Source organism: Pteronotus mesoamericanus, unplaced genomic scaffold (assembly GCF_021234165.1).
Source record: "Pteronotus mesoamericanus isolate MK-2021 breed Mesoamerican mustached bat unplaced genomic scaffold, CSHL_Meso_final scaffold_85, whole genome shotgun sequence".
NCBI lineage: Eukaryota > Metazoa > Chordata > Mammalia > Chiroptera > Mormoopidae > Pteronotus > Pteronotus mesoamericanus.
In genome coordinates, this window is record NW_026555329.1 from 4,196,969 (window position 1) to 4,215,343 (window position 18,375).

The 18,375-nt window shown below is 42.6% G+C and overlaps 2 protein-coding genes across 2 annotated transcripts in view; one reads left to right on the forward strand and one right to left on the reverse strand.

Moving 5' to 3' along the window:
• The window catches only part of GSDME (gasdermin E), a 45,959-nt gene extending 38,408 nt beyond the window's left edge, over positions 1-7,551 (forward strand). The window contains exons 9-10 of the mRNA XM_054564497.1: positions 3,871-3,944; positions 7,048-7,551. Of these exons, the coding sequence (XP_054420472.1) occupies positions 3,871-3,944; positions 7,048-7,281 (308 nt within the window). The 3' untranslated portion in view covers positions 7,282-7,551. The remainder of the gene's footprint in view (positions 1-3,870; positions 3,945-7,047) is intronic.
• A 6,239-nt stretch (positions 7,552-13,790) lies between these two features.
• The window catches only part of PALS2 (protein associated with LIN7 2, MAGUK p55 family member), a 96,795-nt gene continuing 92,210 nt past the window's right edge, over positions 13,791-18,375 (reverse strand). The window contains exon 12 of the mRNA XM_054564150.1: positions 13,791-18,062. Within this exon, the coding sequence (XP_054420125.1) occupies positions 17,886-18,062 (177 nt within the window). The 3' untranslated portion in view covers positions 13,791-17,885. The remainder of the gene's footprint in view (positions 18,063-18,375) is intronic.

Genomic DNA, 18,375 nt, shown 5'->3' on the forward strand with positions numbered 1-18,375 from the left:
CTGTTGTCTGTGTTTTTTTCCTTAATCCCTTCATGGTTTTTGCCCAGCTCCCCAACCCTCTCCCCTCTGACAGCTGCCAGTCTGCTCTCTGTATCTATTAGTTTGTTTCTGTTTTGCTGTTATTTTGTTAATTGGATTCCCCCTATAAGTGAAATCATTGGTACTTGTTCTCTGGCTGCCTTATTTCACTTAGCCTAATGCTCTCCAGGTCCATCTGTGCTATGGCAAAAGGTAAGATTTCCTTCCTTTTAAAAAAATTAGCCAAGTAGTGTTCCATTGTGTAAATGTACCAGAGCTTTTTATCCACTCACCTACCGATGAGCACTTGGGCTGTTTCCAGATCTTGGCTATTGTAAATAATGGTGCCGCGAACACTAGTGTGCATATATTCTTTTGAATGGGTGTTTTGGGTTTCTTCAGATATATTCCCAGAAGTGGAATCACTGGGTCATAAGGCAGTTCCATTTTTAATTTTTTTTTTTTTGGCAACTCCATACTGTTTCCCGCAGAGGCTGCACCAGCCTGCATCCCCACCAGCAGTGCATGAGGGTTTGCTTTTCTCCACGTCCTCGCCAACACTTGCTGTTTGTTGATTTATTGATTGTAGCCATTCTGGCAGGTGTGAAGTGCCATCTCATTGTGGTTTTAGTTTGCACTTCTCTGATGATGGGTAACACTGAGCATCTTTTCATATGTCTATGGGCCATCAGTATGTCCTCTTTGGAGAGGTGTCTACTCAGGTCCTTCCCATGCCTTCTTTTATTTTATAGCTGGAAGTTTGTAATTTTTAACCACCTTTACTCATTTCATGCCCCATCACCATTCCTCACATCTGGCGACTGCCAATCTGTTCTCTATGAGCTCACTTAAAAAAAAAATTCCACATGTAAGTGAGATCATATGGTATTTGTTTCTGTCTTATTTCAGTTAGCATAATGCCCTCAAGGTCCAACCATTTGCCAAGGCTGCCAAAATGACAAGATTTTCTTCCTTTCTAATGGCTCAGTAATATTCCAATGTATATGCACACCACATTTCCTTTATCCATTCATCCACTGACACTTAGGTTTTTTCCATATCTTAGTTATGGTTAAATAATGCTGCAATGAACGGGGTGCGGGGTGCATATATCTTTTTGAGCTGGTATTTTCATTTTCTTTGGCTATATACCCAGAAATGGAATTGCAGGATCATATGGTGTTTATATTTTTAATTTTTTGAGGAATCCCCCTACTGTTTTCCAAAAAGGGTGCACAAATTTGCATCCCACCAACAGTGCACAAGGGTTTCCTGTCTCACACCCTTGCCAGCATTTATCTATTCTGATCCATTTGTCTGTTTTTATGCCAGTACCATACTGTTTTGATCACTGAAGCTTTGCAATATAGTTTGAAGTCAGGGAGTGTGTTGCCTCCAGCTTTGTTCTTTTTTTCCTCAGGATTGCACTGAATGTATAGATTGCTTTTGATCACGTGGACATTTTAACAATATTAATTCTTCCAGTCCATAAGCACAGAATATCTTTCCATTCTTTTGTCTTTTACAATTCCTTCATTTAATGTCTTATAGTTTTCAGTGTTCAGGTGTTTATTCTCCTTGGATAAATTTATTCTTAGGTATTTTATTCTTTTTGCTATGGTTGTAAATGGGATTGTTTTCTTAATTTGATAGTTTATTAGTGTATAGAAACAACAGGTTTTTGCACACTGATTTTGCATCCTGCAACTTCACTAAATTTATTAATTCTAACAGTTTTTTGGTGGAGTTTTTAGAACTTTCTAGAACTTTTATTTGCTTTACGTCTTCCTTTCCAATTTGGATGCCTTTTAATTCTTCTTGCCTAGTTGATCAAAATTAGATGTTTGGGGTCTCTTCTCCCTGGTGTAGGTGGGTGCCCAATGTAGTTGGTTTCTAGGGGTATCCAGCCTGTGGCCTGTGGGCCGCATGCAGCCCAGTATGGCTGTGAATGTGGCCCAAGACAAAATCATAAATTTATTTAAAACATTACTTTTTTTTTCTTTTTTGAGATTACACGTCGCAATGTGTTTAGTGTGTGGCCCAAGCAACTCCTCTTCTTCCAGTGTGGCCCAGAGGCGCCCAAAGGCTGGACACCCTGGAACCCTTTGCTCCTCAGGAGAGGCTCTGGGTTGTGAGTTTCCTTTCAGTTGTGAGTTGTCAAACCCAGGGTGGGGTTTTCAGTGAGAGTGTGTCTCAGCCTTTCTTACCTGCTTCCGTGTGGGTTTTTCTCAGAGGAGCTTGTTCCACTGTAACTGTGGGTCTGGTGCATCCAAGGAAGGAGGTGAGTTCAGGGTCTCCCTCTGTCCCCATGTTGAACTGGCCTTTGTTCAAGTTCTGTGTTGAACTTGTTCAAGCTATTTAGCCCCAGCCCTCACTTGTAAAATAGAGTCAGAATATGGGAGAGCAATCGAAATAAATCATTCACATTCAAGAAACACTGAATGAGCCTATACTATGTGTTAGGTGCTGCTAGGTAATGAGGTAAAAACCATCCTTGCTCTCAAGGAAGTTAGAGCCAAGTAATAGTTAGTTGGTAAACTGTAAAGCAGACTGTCCCTTCATCCCTGTGTCCCTAAGTACCGTGCTGAAAATAGTGAGCGACCACCTGAGTAACAGAGACCCGAAGTATTTCCGGTAAGGGATGATGACGGTTGCCCAGGGCCCAGGAGACTCCGGAAGAGGCGGGGGACGGAAGCCTGAGCAGGTCGTCGTGGCAGTCGCCCAGCCAGGACTTTCTCACATCCCAGGTGACTTTGTCCCTGCCCTTCCCAGCCCCGCGGTCCTTCCTCTAGGCCACCTACACTTCCTGTCTTCCTCTTTCCGACTTGGGACGAAGGCCTCCTTGGGAACTGGTTGATGGCTGGGAGCCCTCTCTGTAGGCCAACGCACAGACCGCAGCTCAGTGCAGTTTTAGAGGGCTCTCTAGCAGTATCCTCGCCGGAGCGGCCCGTCCTTGCAGCAGCCTCCTCGGCTGGGCCACGGCCTCAGTGACTCGCCACTGGTTATAAATAAGGCTGCTAATGAATGAAGGAGATGGAGTTCATGAGCGGTCACTGGGCCAGCTGACTCAGCCAGTGACTCTTTTCCGCTTGCCTTTTGAGCTGAAAGGTTGTGTCTCTAGGGAGCGGGTCCTTTTGGCAACTGCACGTATTTTGCCCTGAGAGGTATTTAACATCCGTTTTGAACAACACTGACCTGGATTTCCTTTCCCTGGGGCTTGACAGGGTCGGGCTCCTGGCGCAGTGGCCAGCTCCACACAGCGCTGTGGCGCGCCCGGCCGCTGGCGCCCTCTGTCAAGCCTGCGGTGGGCCGGGGCCCCACACGGCCCTGGGTTCATGAGGTCTGTTGCGCCGTCCCTTTATCAGGCCACATTGCATTTTTCTCCTGAAATGACTGAAGGGTTCTGAACCCCGGTTATGATAGTTTACTCAGGTCTTTGACATGAAAAAAAAAATCTGTGGTTAATTGAGGACACATTCTCAGAGAGGTGCATCCGAGGTCACACCCCACATATGTAGTGGGGCCTAAACGTACCTCCTTTCAGCAAATTCCTGATTCTTTCTACTTTTCCTTGCTTTTCCCTGAGTCTGTACAGCTCTTCCTCACTGGCAAGTTAAATGTCAAAGACTATCCTCTGGTGAACACAAAGCTGGCTACCTGGTTCCTCCATCTATTTTCTAAAATGCCTTTCCTGCCTGGTTAGCGCCACTCATTCATTCACTAATTACTGAGCATAAACTCTGCCCAGCTGCCCGGAGAGCCCGAAAGTATAAATTAGGTACCATCCAGGGGTTGGCTCTGTTCCCATGGATACTTTTATTTTTGACAGTGACTGATTTTTGTCTTCTGCAGAAATGCCAGAGAATGCAGCGGCTCTGCTGGGAACCTGCTGTAAACTCCAGATTATTCCTACGCTGTGTCACTTGGTAAGGAGCCTCCCTGCAGGGACTGGGGTGGGCAGGGCTGGGGAAATGAGGCGGAGCCGGACACCCGACAGCTGGTAAAACGCGTCCAGGCCTTCCCTTCCACAGCAGCCCTTCACAATAGGTCAAACAGGTATTAACTCCAATGTTTTACCCCCACCTACACCACACACCTCCCCTCCCAGGAAGACTGAGGCCCAGAGGGAAAGGATTTATTTGAAAATCTTGCTAGCGGGGCTAGGACTTGAACCTTGTCTTTATACTCCAACCCTTACGCTCTTCTCATTTTCTGGAGAGAATTTTGGCCACGGCCTGGTGCAGCATTGCAGGGAGGGAGCTAGACCCGTTTTATTTTGCTCTGTACCAGGTTCACCTGGCAGGTTCTGAAGAGGGACTGCTGGGTCTCAGAGAGACGTTTCATTCTCCCCCAGGATCTCAGGAAATGTCAGGGCTGGAGCAAGGTTAGGTAATGAGTTTGGCCCTCAAACTCAGGATTAAGCTTTTCCTTTTTAAATTACAAATTGGGTCATTCCTAGATGGAACCATCAGTGAGCTGCCTGGAACCCACTCTCGCGGGGCAGCTCCTCTCAGGCAGCTCCTGCAGGGGCTGCTCAGCCGGGGCCAGGGCACGCTTACTCAGGGCGGAGGCCGGCGTGCTCTGCGGGCCCCACGCTCCCGCCTTTGCGTCCAGATCTGGGAAGTAGACCTCGGGGTAGACCGCCCGCTAGGGCCTGGAAACGCCACCCCCACCCGGGGAGACTGAGCACCGCGGTTAGTGCCTTTGGTGCCTCTTCGCCCAGGAAAGGCATCTGAAGACCGCGGCCAGCCCTCATCCCAGGGAGCTGTGCTGGCGCCATTCACAGCCCGAAGCAGGTTCTGCCCGCCCAGGGGAATGTGAGTTCCTGTGCTTTGACCACAGAAACTGAACTATGAAAACATGCCGGCGGCGTGCGTGTACTGTGGCCAGCTGGGGGGTCCAAGCTGGTGGTGTAGTTTGGTTGTGGAAACAGTACGTTTCCATACATCACTGTAGCTCAGCTTTTGTAACCCAGCTCTGTTTCGCAACAACTGAGTGCTTAGCATTTCCCAAATTAGTCCTTACCAAGTATTTACTAAGTCACCGACTGGATTCAGGAAGTACATAAAAAAAGAAAATACCACCAAGGCCATATTACTCAACTCCCTCTCCCAACAAACTCCTGCTTAGTTGTCATCTTCCTTGCACATCAGCTCTAGGATTTAATCTGTGTTGCCTCCAAGGCTGCTCGCTGGTGTTTTAAAAGTAGCCCTTAGGACACACACCAAGTTCCAGCGTGGCTGGTATTCTGCTTTGGCACAAAAGCTTCCCACCCATAGAGTCCTTTGTTTGCCTTCCTGGGCTGCTCAACACAAAATTATTTTCCTTTAAAGACCTTCCTGGGTGTCTTCACATAATCTCCCCTAGATATTGCAACAACTCAAGACACGCAGGCTCCTGCCTCCTGAAGGAATTGGGGTATCGGGTTTCTTACAGGGATTTACTTAGAATAAGGTATAGAAATTTACCGGCACTTCATGTTTTCTGGTCTGGTGGCCAGAGTATCCTTGAGAGGCTTTCTAAGGCCTTTTGGGAGAACAGTGTCAGACACACTAACACATCTGCCCAACTGGGAGAAGGTAAGTTAGAATCAGAGAGTGTTAATTTTATCCCACCACCCTCTGAGTGACTGTAATCTCTTTGGTACCTGGAAGTGCCTCTGGGCACTTGGGGTTGGCAGCGGGGCAGAGCAGGAGGCTGGAGGTGGCTCAGCACCGCGCCCCAGGGCTCGCCGTGCTGGGGCCACCGTTGGCCTGTGTCAGCGGAGCTCCTTCTAAATCGCAGGACGTGGTGCTTAAGGAGCAGGCCTAGCCACGCTCTAAGGCCTAATTGATAGTTCACAGTCTGGGCCAAATGGTAACACTAAGCCTGTGGTTACACAGTGGGAGCTGTATGTGGCAGGCCTACAAGATGTAGATTTGTAAGGCTGATTTGGATAATAGACACCCAAGTGCTTTTGTATGCAAATGAGTGCGGCAGGCAGGCTGCATAGCGCTCTCAGGACGGTCACCACTGCTCTCGGGGCACTTCTGGGATTCTTGAGGATCCCCTTCGGATGTAGTTAAAATTCACACGTACTTTGTAGGCGTCATTTTTAATTTTGAGTTTTACTTTATACATTCCTAACCTAATCTGGTTCTGAATACCTGTTTAAAAATCAAATTTACTGGCAAATTCGCAATTACTGAAGATTAGACAATGAAGTGTCACAGGCACAGATCAAGACCCCAGAGAGCAAAGTTTCAGATGTTTTCAGCGGTTACAGTTAGAGCAGCAACCTCGCCAAAGGACTCACAGTCATGCATCACGCCGAGGGTCAAGTTCTAGGCAGGGTGAATGGCCAACGCGACAGACGGCCCGGGTCCCTGCGCCCCTGAGCAGCTCAGGCTTTAGCAAACAGACTAACCCGTGATTGTCAAGAAGATTAATTTCAGATAGAGCACGCACATGAAGATAATACAATAATGTAACAGTGGCTGGGATCGGGGTGGGAGTGGGTGGGTGGAGCAGGGTTCAGCCAGGCCCTTATCCCCGCAGCAGTTCAACGGACAACTGAGAGACAGGAGGGAGAAGTCTGCGTGGAGCCTCGGAGGGAGAGTATCCAGATAGAAGGAAGAACAAGGGCAAAGGTTCTTGAGGCAGGAAGCGTACAATAAACTATGGTAGTTTATTTCCCTTTGAGGAATTTGTGCAAATATTCTAAAAATCTTCATTAAAAAAATCAAACAAGCCTTACCTACTGCATGTATAAGCAAGTTAAATTCTCACCTTTCTAATCTACTGGTGTTAATGCATCTAGGAGCAGGTAGTTCAGAGAGTAGGGATTTAGACAGGACTCCAGGCAAATTGGAACACTCAGGCCTGAGGTCCTGGCCTGGGACAAATATATCTTTTTACATCTTAAAGGTTTCCTGCTCCATTTGGGAAATTAAATTTTTTTTTTCATAATTAGCTAGAAGTGTGTTATTATTCAACAATGCAGACTTTCTGCAACATGTTCAAGTGAAAGTTTAAAATGTGCCATTTCAGCTCCGTGCACTGTCTGCTGCTGGAGAATCTGACCTTGAAGAGACAGCCCTGGCTCCTCTGAGAGATGCAGAGCGGTTCGGGATCGCGCAGCGCCTGCTTGCCACAGCCAACGTTACCCTGGAGAGACAACAGTCCTCTGTAAAAGCTGTCACCTGCCAAGTCCCCAACATTTCCCCACTCGTTCTTTATATAAGCCTGAGTGGGCTCCATGCTTTAGGCAGAGCACAGCAGTAACATCACACGTGAATCACGAGTACATGTCATCAGCCAGGGCTGGGCACTTCTCAGCATCACTCAGCTACTACTGCTTTGGAGCTGAGGTCAGAGCCACATTAAGTGTTGATCAAGGAAATGAATCCGCAAGAGTTTAAAAAGTGGCGACCTTGTGCACTGAGTCACCGCGAGCTTAGCCACCGGGTACTCTGTAAGTGGCTTCTTTTTCACAAGAGGGCCTCTGGTGCCGGTGACCCAGTGTGACACTAAGCTCCAGCACTGGGAGAGCAGGCAGAGGGCTGACTATCCTAAACCAGCATACATTCGGACCCTTTTTTCTGCAGAAAAATGGGTCCATCTATCACTTTTATTTCCCACTTTCTTCCTGTTATACAAAAACAGATGGGTCTGACACTTTGATCCAAAAATTCATTTTAAATTGTGAATGCTGTGGGAAGGCAATTTCTCTTCATAGAAGGCTACATTCTGGATGTACTGTGTGCTCTGTAGTGACTGAAAAATGAACTATAAATGCCACTGAAGTACATATATTCTGCTAAATAAAACTATACTAAAAAAAGTCTAATAACAGACCACCCTTCCTTAGGGGTCTGGCATAAAGCATGTTATCTGACTTTGTCATGCTTTGATGAACATACATATTCTATGTCAAGAACCATGTGCTGATTTTCCATGCATGCTGGATGTTTAACTTGTAAAATACGTATCATTCCAAAGGAAACGCTGAATGGTACATATATTGCTCTTTGTTTTCACATCCTTCTACTATAAATAGCCTGGGGACCGAAGCCCCTCTTGCCTTCCCTTATGTGGCTGAGCCCTACTGCGCGCATTGGTCTAATTTAGGAGCCGGGAGGCCTAGAGACGCGGAGCAGCAGCTGTTGGAGAGAAGCGTGTTGCTCAGCACACTTTTCCCCTCACCGTCATCTCCTCCTCCCCGCCCTGCCTTTAAGATTTTAATAAGGAAGACAGGAAGCAAATAATCCTTTCATCCCTATTAAAAATAAGGCTAAACCTTATGCAAATACTTATGATATGTGAGGAAAACAGGATACAGAGCTGTACACTGTGGCAGCAAGAACATAAAAAAGAAGCACCTTATGCCCAAATTGGAAGGCAACACAAAAGAGAAAATAGTGCTAAAATGCTGGCACAACCCATGCCTTTTTGTCTGGTTTTCTGAAATAAAATAAGTACACAGAACAAACTGTAGACTGTGCAATAGGAGTCTGCTTGTGCAGAAACTAGACATACATGTGTCGCGATGCACGGGAAATCTCATTTACAAGTCTCCTAGAAACCCAACAGTGGTTCCTTTGGGGAGAGGATTTAGAGGTTAGGGTAAAAGGTGGGGGTTCGCCCTTCTGTTCCTGTTAGTATTTTGTATGTATGATCTTCTAAATAATAAAAAGCTAAACCAACACACACACACACACACACACACACACACACACACACACACGCGCGCACGCGCTTCGGACAGAAAGAAAAGATGCCATCCCAGCAAGCGGCAAAAGCTTGGGTTACATCCAACAGACAACTAAGGCATTTTAGCTGTTTCCACAGCTGCCCTAACACTGGCCAGTCACCCTGCTGGACGCAGCCTGAGGCTGCGACAGGTGTTCCCAGCCCCGAGTGACTGCCGGGCTGGTCAGCAGACCGCCATGGGGGTGTGGTGGGCCCACAGTGCTGGGCCCGGTGCGTGAGGGGGACGCTGGGTCTCCAGAGGTGTCTTCTAACCGGCATCCTTATCCTTCAATATCATTATTAATTTGAAATTAACTTTGTTTACTGCTTGAAATCAAGAACGATACTTATTTTAGTTAGATTTGGAAACAAGTTCTAATAGGCCTGGTCACCTAGAAAACAGACAGTAAACAGAGCAGTATTTCTTGTGACAGAACAGGACAGCCTCCTTGACGCGGATGTTTCCACGACTGCTTCGCTTTCATAAATGGACGCAAGAAACACTGACTTTAGCTAGTGAGGTATGGCCTGACAATGGCCTCTTAAAGATGTCCATGACCTGGCACATGTGACCATGTTACCTTACATGACAAAAAGGGGCTTTACAGGAGTTTTCCATGTTAGGGGCCTCGAGACGGGCAGATACCCTGGATCATCTGGGTGAGCCCTTACAAAAAGGGAGAAGAGTCAGGGAGAGAGACCTGGCCAAGAAAATACAGGAAAGATGAGGTGTGACAAGGATTCTATGCAGTTGCTAGTTCCGAACACAGAGGGGACCAGTTCAGGGACGAGAGAACAGTCCCTCCAACAGCCAGTAAGGAAGTGCGGACATCAGTTCGACAACTGTGTGAACCAACGACCTGCAAGAGCCTGGGAGCAGTTCTCCCCGAGACCTCCAGAGAGGAGCCAGGGCGGGCCCAGGAGGCATCTTGACTTTGGCCCGCTGAGACCTGTGCTGGGTTTCAGATCCTCAGAACTCAGATAAGTCTGTGTGTTAAGCTGCCAAGTTGCAGTAACTGGTTACTGCAGTGATAGCAAATTGACAGGCAGTATAAGATAGAAGGATGAACTGCAGTAAGTGCTCATTCAATGTCATTGATAGGTTCTTGGAAATTGCAACTTTAAGTGAAACGTAACAAAATCATTTTTAACCATAAGCTAATTAATATAAACATGAGTCAAGAAACACAAGTTCTTACAGCATATTTCTGGTCACAAAAACAACACAAAACTTCTAACTGAAGACCCAAAACACTTCTGATAATAAACAAAGAAATAGATGTGAGCTATACAATCATTTATGATGATAAAAACAAGAAAACAATTTTCCAACCCAATGATAACAATTTAGGGTCACAGGTAGCCCAGTCTTTCTAGCAGCGCGGGGCACAAGGTGAGACCCACCCTGGACGGGACACTCTTGCATCACAGGGCCACTCACACCCATATCCACTCGCTCTGACTGGCATGAGTCAGACACGCCAGTTAACCCAACATGCCCATCTCTGGGATGCGGAAGGAAACAGGTTCCCAGAGAAAACCCATGCAGACGTGGAGAGAACGTGCAAACTCCGCATAGACAGTGGCCCCAGGCAGTAATTGATTTTTTCCCCCTCATCATCAATAGAACGAAACAACACTGAACAAAATTGACGTTCAAGGAACTGCTGTATATAAAACCCAACTCTTTTGGAGACATCAGAAATACACTCAACTGGGAATTTCTTAAGTAGGAGGTATGGAGTCCCAGAAACCAGCGTGGGAAAGGGTATCAAAGTCCCTTTTCTGGAAAGAGGCTTCCTGCGCTCACCCAGTCACGCCTCCATCTCCAGGCCAGCCAGGGGGGCCCACCGCCCTGTCTCCCCGCAGCCTCGGAGCTGAGCTGTGTGCCACAGCAGGCTTGTCTTTCCCTCCAGGGCTTCTCCTCCCTGGGCGGCTGGGAAACGGTCCTAGGATTACTTCACGCCATCTAAGTATAGAGGTCTTTTCTTGATCCTACATCTTAATATTCTCCGTCTTTGACTTAGCTCAAGTATGTTGTCTTTGAAAGCTTGGGCTGGTGTAGAGGACGCAATAGTTAGGGTTCCCTTGTTAAACAGGAGAGGCAGGTGGCAAATTTAAACATCTTGATGTGAAAAAATGGTATTAGAGGCTTTTTATAAAAACCACTGGCTTTTAAAAAAAGTTTCCAAGACTAATCTCACTTCCTCTGTATTTTATTATTTATAAGTCTTGGTTCTACCTATAAATAAAACAATACATTTTTCCAATATTAAATATTTATTTTTTACATACAAAAATATTTTACCAGGTGTATGCAATTTCACCAATAGACCATGTCAATAGTTTTTGTTTTGGACAGCACATGAAAATATGTGAAAAGAAAAATTTATAGGGACGGCTTCTGAAAAATCAATACTTAATTGTACTGCAGGAAAATTTTATTTATACAAGGACAGTTTCTTTTACACAGGAATTAGCAATACAATTACTTGGCGAGCAGTAGCAATTTTTATTTTTAAATTTTTTTCATTAGAAACTTACTTTAGCAGCTTGTTTAGCTTTGATTTTTAGGTTGCTAACAAGGTTTTGTCCTCTGTTAAAAAAAGTCTACAGTCACTTCATAGAGTTTAAAAAGAGCATGCATTTGTGCTCAGAATAAAGATACACCAAAATGAAACGGGAAAACCATCCCCCAAAGCAAGGATTTCACAAAGGAGAGTCATCGCAGCCTCTACCAGAGCTCAGCGCGTTATGTAGAAAGTGACATTTGTTGTCGAACCCTAGTGTTCACTCTTCACTCGTCTACAGCAAAATCCACGATGCCGCTTTCTTAACAATTAACGTTACAGAAGAGACAGGAGCCCTCTTTTAAGACAGCATACAGCCAAAAGAAATACTCTTGTATTTCCGACACAAATGGAGATGAGCTAGTCCTCAAGTCTGGTTCTGTCTGAAAAGATGTGGCATTTCTCATTTGGACCATGTTCATCAGAACAACCTTTCTGTGTTCTAAGCAAAGTGACTTCTACTACTGTCCATCTCTCCTATTTAAAGAGGAAAACCACTTATTTTAAGTGGTAATGACTTCTGGTTTAAGGCTGGTAACTTGCAGCTGAGTTTTTAATGCTATGCATTTTCCCTCTTCCTCCAAGCTCCCAGGTCACCTTGACTGATATGAGGAAAGAGAAATTTCAGGGATGGTCTATCAGATATATGTTCCTACCTATGGCATGGTGTTTTTGAAGTACAATAAAGACCTCAGTTCCCAACTTTTAAAATAAGACCTTTGGGCTTTTGTTCTATGTAGCCTGTTCCGTGGGACCCAGGACAGGTTTACAAGCATTGAGGGATTCCATCTCCCAAGTTATAAGCAGCATTGTGTTGGCTGTAGATGTGTTCATTCAGTTTGTGCTGGAGATTAGAAAATAGCAAAAGCTAGCATAAAAAAAGCGGGGGGGGGGGGGGAGAGAAGTGTCGCTTCTGACTGACTTTGGTGGCATAGCCCTGCCGGTTAGATCTAGATTGACCATCACAGCACTGCGTTATCAGCCAGCCAAGGCTGTGGGGCAACTAAAAGGCATTTGAGTTGGGTTAGAGGTCCACTGATGCTCTGTGAATGTTTCTATTAAGAAACAGACACCTTTTAAACTTTATACAATACTATCAGTTAAACAATATGGGCTGTGGTGATCAACTTCAGGTCTAAGAAGAGCAGGTAGGGCAGCTTTAAGGGGCAAAGACCAGTGTGTCTGCTGATGTAATAGAGTACTGGATCGCTCACTTAAATTTGATCTTTGAGTGCTCTCGTTGGCAGCAAGGACTTGCTAAGAGGTTGGACTTGGAATGGGATTCAAACTAAAATGGACCTTCTGCCTAGGGCAACTAAGAGAGAGGAAGGAACAGACCCTCTTCCAGGCTGGAACTACATCCTCAGAGCCATTTTAAAACTGTAGATAAGATTCCTGAATGGTGCGCACCATTTACTGTTACCTCTGAAAGACATACACTTTAAAAGAACTAAAAATAATTAACCTCATTGTAAGCAAATATATACAATAAATAAAGTAGCATAATAAAGACTTTGTAGTTTAGCATTCATCACATCAGAGTTACAAATTGCTTCTTGTAATTTAAGCTGACGACAAATTTAAGTTAGCCTTATTTAAATAAATGGAATATTAAAAATAAAGGAATATACAAGTTTTACCAAAGGCCAGTCACATGGTCAGGAGTCAGAATTAGATCTCAGTCAGTAGAAGTACATCATCTCTATTTTTATCAAAAGAGAGACCATTTTAAAGAAAGTAGTGCAGTGCATTGCAGAAGTGCAAACCATGCTTTTAAATTCTTACCTTAGATATTTGATATCATCATTTCCTTCACTTTTTTTGGTGGACTCATTTTTGATCCTGTGCACTAAGTAATTCCAGGAGCACAGAAAGTAACAAGACAAACTATGGGAAATATTTTTTAAATGACTAAAACTTGAAGCTAACAAAATTGCATTTAAAAATAATCTTGTCTTAAGAATTATAGAATTGTTATCTTCCTCATATATATATAAGGTATATTTACATTTAAACTGATATGATGTTGAATTATTAATCAATGGTAGTCTTAAGTTTGTGAATAATATTCACTTGTACTATTTACAATAATCCTATAATTTAAAATATTAAATTTGTTCCAAGAACTTAAAATACATTACAGGTGTTATTACCTGGATTCTCACAGGATATCCTTTGAAATGAGAAGAGGGCAGGTACCGTAATCTCTAAGTCTGAACCATATCATGAATTCATTAGAAGGCTGAAATATGTATTTCCCAAGAGGTTTCCATCTAGGACTTTCTTTTTTTCCTTAAGGAAATTAAGTTATAGTGATAATTTTATGTGCTTAATACTTCGTTTATTTTTCAAAAAGGAGATTAGTATCTGACTCAAGGTAAAAATCAAAGCCACTTCAAACAATGTGATAAAAGTTGCAGAATGTACAAGAATTGGGGGGTAATTAAAAATTTAAAAATTTGAATTAAAAGACATTTGAAAAGTAAAAATGAATTTAAGAACACTAGTTATAATTACATGGGTGAATATATTTAGCTTTATTATTCATGTATTTTGGAAGAATTTTACATATTATACACATAGCTTTATATATATATTATATACATGGTGACTCAAACATTTAGAAAATGACTTGCTGTCTATATACATAAAATTTCAGGATTGCTTTTTCCATAGTTAGTATAAAGGTTCATTACTACAAAAGTATTGGCTTATTTGCCTGTGATTTCTGGAAATTGGAGTGTCATTTCAGAAGTTGTAAAAGCACAATGTAAGCAGATCATTATTTTGACCAGTTTTCAAACTTTGATGTTTAATGTTTACCAATTCAAAATAATTGCACCTAACTCCATGGCTACCCATGTTGAAAATCAACCCCAGTCATGATCATGACACTTGCTGTATATAAAAACAAACACCAATTTAATAAATTTTTAAAGTAAAGATCACCTTTCATTATTGGGATATTATGGTCAAAGCATCTTGTATCTGGCCATCATCTATAATGCCACATTATTGTATTTTATTGCTAGTTTACATTTCCTAAATTTGTACTAATAATCAATTTTCTCTTTGAAGGAAAACTTGTCCTTATAAGCAATTATAAATGAGTTTTACTAGTTTTGAATCTGGGGTTCAGGTTACTATGGCTCTAGTCACTCTGGGTTTATGATGATTTTTTCATAAGCTATGCTCAGCAATTGTATAAAGTTGGCAAAAATAAATCAAGTCTTGATGTATTAGATATTTGATATTCCCAGGCATCAAATAGACACAGAGACTGCAAAACCAGGCATGGCTGTAATAAAGCAGATATTCCACTTACAGCATGTCACATACATGAGGTCTGTCCAGAAGGTATCCAGCCATGGACTATGAAAAAGAGAGACATTCACTGAGGAAGATACAAGACACAAGAAACCTTGCACACAGGACAATGATGCCTCAGTCCCCTTCAAAGTAGGTCCCTTAGGACCTCACACAGGTCTCCCACTCACCATCAGCTGCCCCATCGTATTTTCCTGAATCTCATCCATGGTCTAAAATCTCTTCCCCTTTCAAAGGTGATTTTAGTTTTGGGAAAAGCCAGAAGTCGCAGGGCACCAAATCTGGGCTGTAAGGGGGCTAAGTTACCCCGGTGATTTGATATTTCACCAAAAATCTCTGTACGAGATATGTGAGTGGGCACATTGTCATGTTGAAGCTGCCAATCACCAGTTGCCCATAGCTGCAGGCTTCTGAATCATCCAAATAGTTTCTGTGGAGGAATGTTTAAGCCTAATGCAAAATTTGATGCAGACTCATTGCTCTACGTGCTCATTTTGAATGTGGTGGCCACACAGTACACATGCTCACTCAAGAGCGTCTACCACCCCCACTGACTAGTCCGGTGAAGCTGTCATTGTTTACGCATGTGCATTCCAGTCCACCTTCCTTGGCTGCCAGGTTACATGGACGTTGCGCAAACTGCTCTCATTATGTTAACAATGGCTGGACTTTTTCTGGACAGACCTTGTATTCCACTAATTAAGGTTAAATTATTTACCCAGAGATATCACCTCTGGGTATTTGTACCTTTCAAAAAAAATATACATATATATTTAGTTGTTCATAAATAGTCATGCCTTGAATGCTGAATGCAGATACTCACCTGCCCACAGGAATGGCACATGATGTTTCCCAAAAGCAAAAGCATGTGCGTGGGTATTTTAACTATTACCCATTGTTAAACATCACTTAAGTCATGTTCTCTTCAGTAAAGCTAATTATCTTAGCCCTTTCCCACAAGAGAAGCCCTTGATCACAACTACGTTCTCACTGCTGCGGAAGGACCCTGGGGCCGCTGGGACTCCTTGCCCAGCCGTGCTCTGCTGGTTCCTGAAGACGCAGATGGGATGAGAGCTTCAAATTCAATGACTTATTTATTGAGATACAATGAACTTCCCTAAATCTATTTTCTTCAATTCTGGCATCTAGGCTGAAATGAACATAACTACATCATTTTATTTCATATTAAGAGGGATCTAGTATGTATTAACTAAGTAGTTAGTGATAAGTACCATTTATAATAGAAATAACTCCTTTATGTATTGACTGTTTTCTAAATAATATGCATTTTTAAGCCATATGATAAAGCTAAAAATATATATGATATAAAATCACCTCTATTTACCAAGATGGTTGAAATGATTTGTGGATAAACTGTTTGTCCTGCTACAAGAATCCCAAAGTTGTTCCAAGAGGAAGGCACACCAGAGAATGTGGAAATGAAATTTCTCTTAAAATATACAGTGTGTTGAAATACTAAGTCACAGGACATCACCTCAGCACTGTGCTTTGATTCTTGTTACTCTGGGAAGCCAATATTGTGGTGTAAATACATGAGGTTTAAAAGTTACCGAAATTATTAAAAGGGTGTGATCCATTTTGCCACCAATTTCCTATCCTAGGACAAAGAATGTGAATTTGTGTTCTGGATATGAAATTCTGGAATTAAAAAATACCTATGGACTTTCAGTCTTAACAATACAGCAGCCTGAGAGTTTTGTTTCATGGCGAAAAAGACTCAGAACAAAGTGCGCTTCCTCCCCACTGGCAGCCGCTGGCAGCCCGGGCGCCAGCTCTGCGGAGGGGGACAGACCTGGCGCCCGGCACCCGCCACCTGGCAAAGACCACTCCAACATCTCAGCGCCCAGCGCTCCAGGGGTGGGTGCCGTTTATGGGGAAAGCTCCAGCAGCAATATAAGACGCGGCTGCCTTAGTTTAATGCTGAGCTGCATCTAAGTGCATTTTAGCAAGAATTTATACCATCCAAGAATCCTAAAGGAAACTATTAACTGAGGTGAACTTTGAAAATCTGTACCTGTTAATTCATGTAGAGAACTGCTTTCCTAATCTTTAAACAAAAAAGTGCATTTCCCTACAGAAACGTAAGGGAAAAAACCCCACAATATGATTTAATATATATTATATAATACATACAATGTACATATTATATAATGCATGTTATATATAGATGAAACAGCTGACAGTTACTTCCAAATTTTAAAAATCATTCAGTGGATTGGGTTCTCAGCACAATGAATCTAACGAATACCTTAATGATCACATCATACTTCAAAAAGTACACTGATTGTTTACCACGCCCCCCCAACCCAAAAACTGGAAACTTAAGAGGCATTTTTAAGCATCACAGAAATATGCAGAGGCATGACACAGTTGCTGACCATATCCTAATAAAAAACCGCCTAAAGAAGTAGGTTCATTTTTACCAGTTAAATTTTTCGCTGTGAAAATAAGTCAACTGTAAGTGTCGTTTTGCTATACGGTTTTACAGAAGGCACTCTCTGAGCCAGCCTGGCCCTGCTTGCTGTGTGCATGTTAACTTAATACTAGCCTGTCTTTGAAACAAATGAGAGTGCAAGGTATTGCTCTTCATTTTTTCACTCAAGTTAGAAATGAAGGGGAAAAATACCAATATCCGTTTAACTCAGAACGGATAGCCATACATCTCTGAAATAACAAAACTACATAGCACTGAGCAGACTTTTGATGTCGGATTTGGATGGTAAAAGACTTGCTGTAGCACTCACATTAAAGTTCTGCTTCTGTAAGAAATTACATTAGGAAAGAAGGCCAATAACTATTTTCTCCCTTCACTAGTTAAATACTGAACTAAATGACAATTTTACAAAACTATTTCAAGTATTTATCATCACAGTGAAAATGTGAGACCAATGTTTGAATGAGTTGAAAATTCCTCTGATGAAAAAGGCAAGGGTACTAAATCAAAACATACAAAATGCTTCAACGCATTTCTTTATGTGATATGAATAGATTGTTCATAAAAAGTTAGAAAAATTAAGATAAATTATATAATTAGTACACCTTCCCAACCACATTTGCTATAAAAATTCAGAATAGTGTACTGGTATTTCAATCTACACAGTAAAAATGCCTGGACTCGGCAGGTATCTTCTATCTGTGCACTTATTTTCTCAGTAGAAGGTTTAATTGTTGTAGTCACTTTCTAAAAGTTGTATTTTAATTGTGAACCTTATTGACTCATCAGTAGACCCAGCTGATGGGAACCCACTGGGGCTCCATTCTCAGTTTCTCTATGGCAGTTTGTAGTTTCTCAAAGGCTTTGTCTAGATTGTCGTTTACGATAATCAAATCAAAATAGTGGTTGTATGCTCTTTGAATTCGTGCACTTTCATCCACTGTTTTCTTCAAGTCAGAGTCCTGTGGAAGAGTTTTAAAAGGAAATGTTTTTATTATAACATACTTACTTGCTCAAACACCAACTCAAAGTGAACATAAAAAATAAGTATGTTGGATAATTTTTGATTCTGATATTGATTCTCAAAATCAAATCTCTATAGAGTGTTAAAAAAGATATTAATTACCACCTGTTCCTGTACTGAACTTTCCAAGTGTGTTCATGTTTGCATTTATTGCTGTGTGCATGTTAACTTAATACCAGTCTGTCTTTGAAACAAATGAGAGTGCAAGGTATTGCTCAATTAAAAGACTGCTGACAATAACCTTAGGGAGA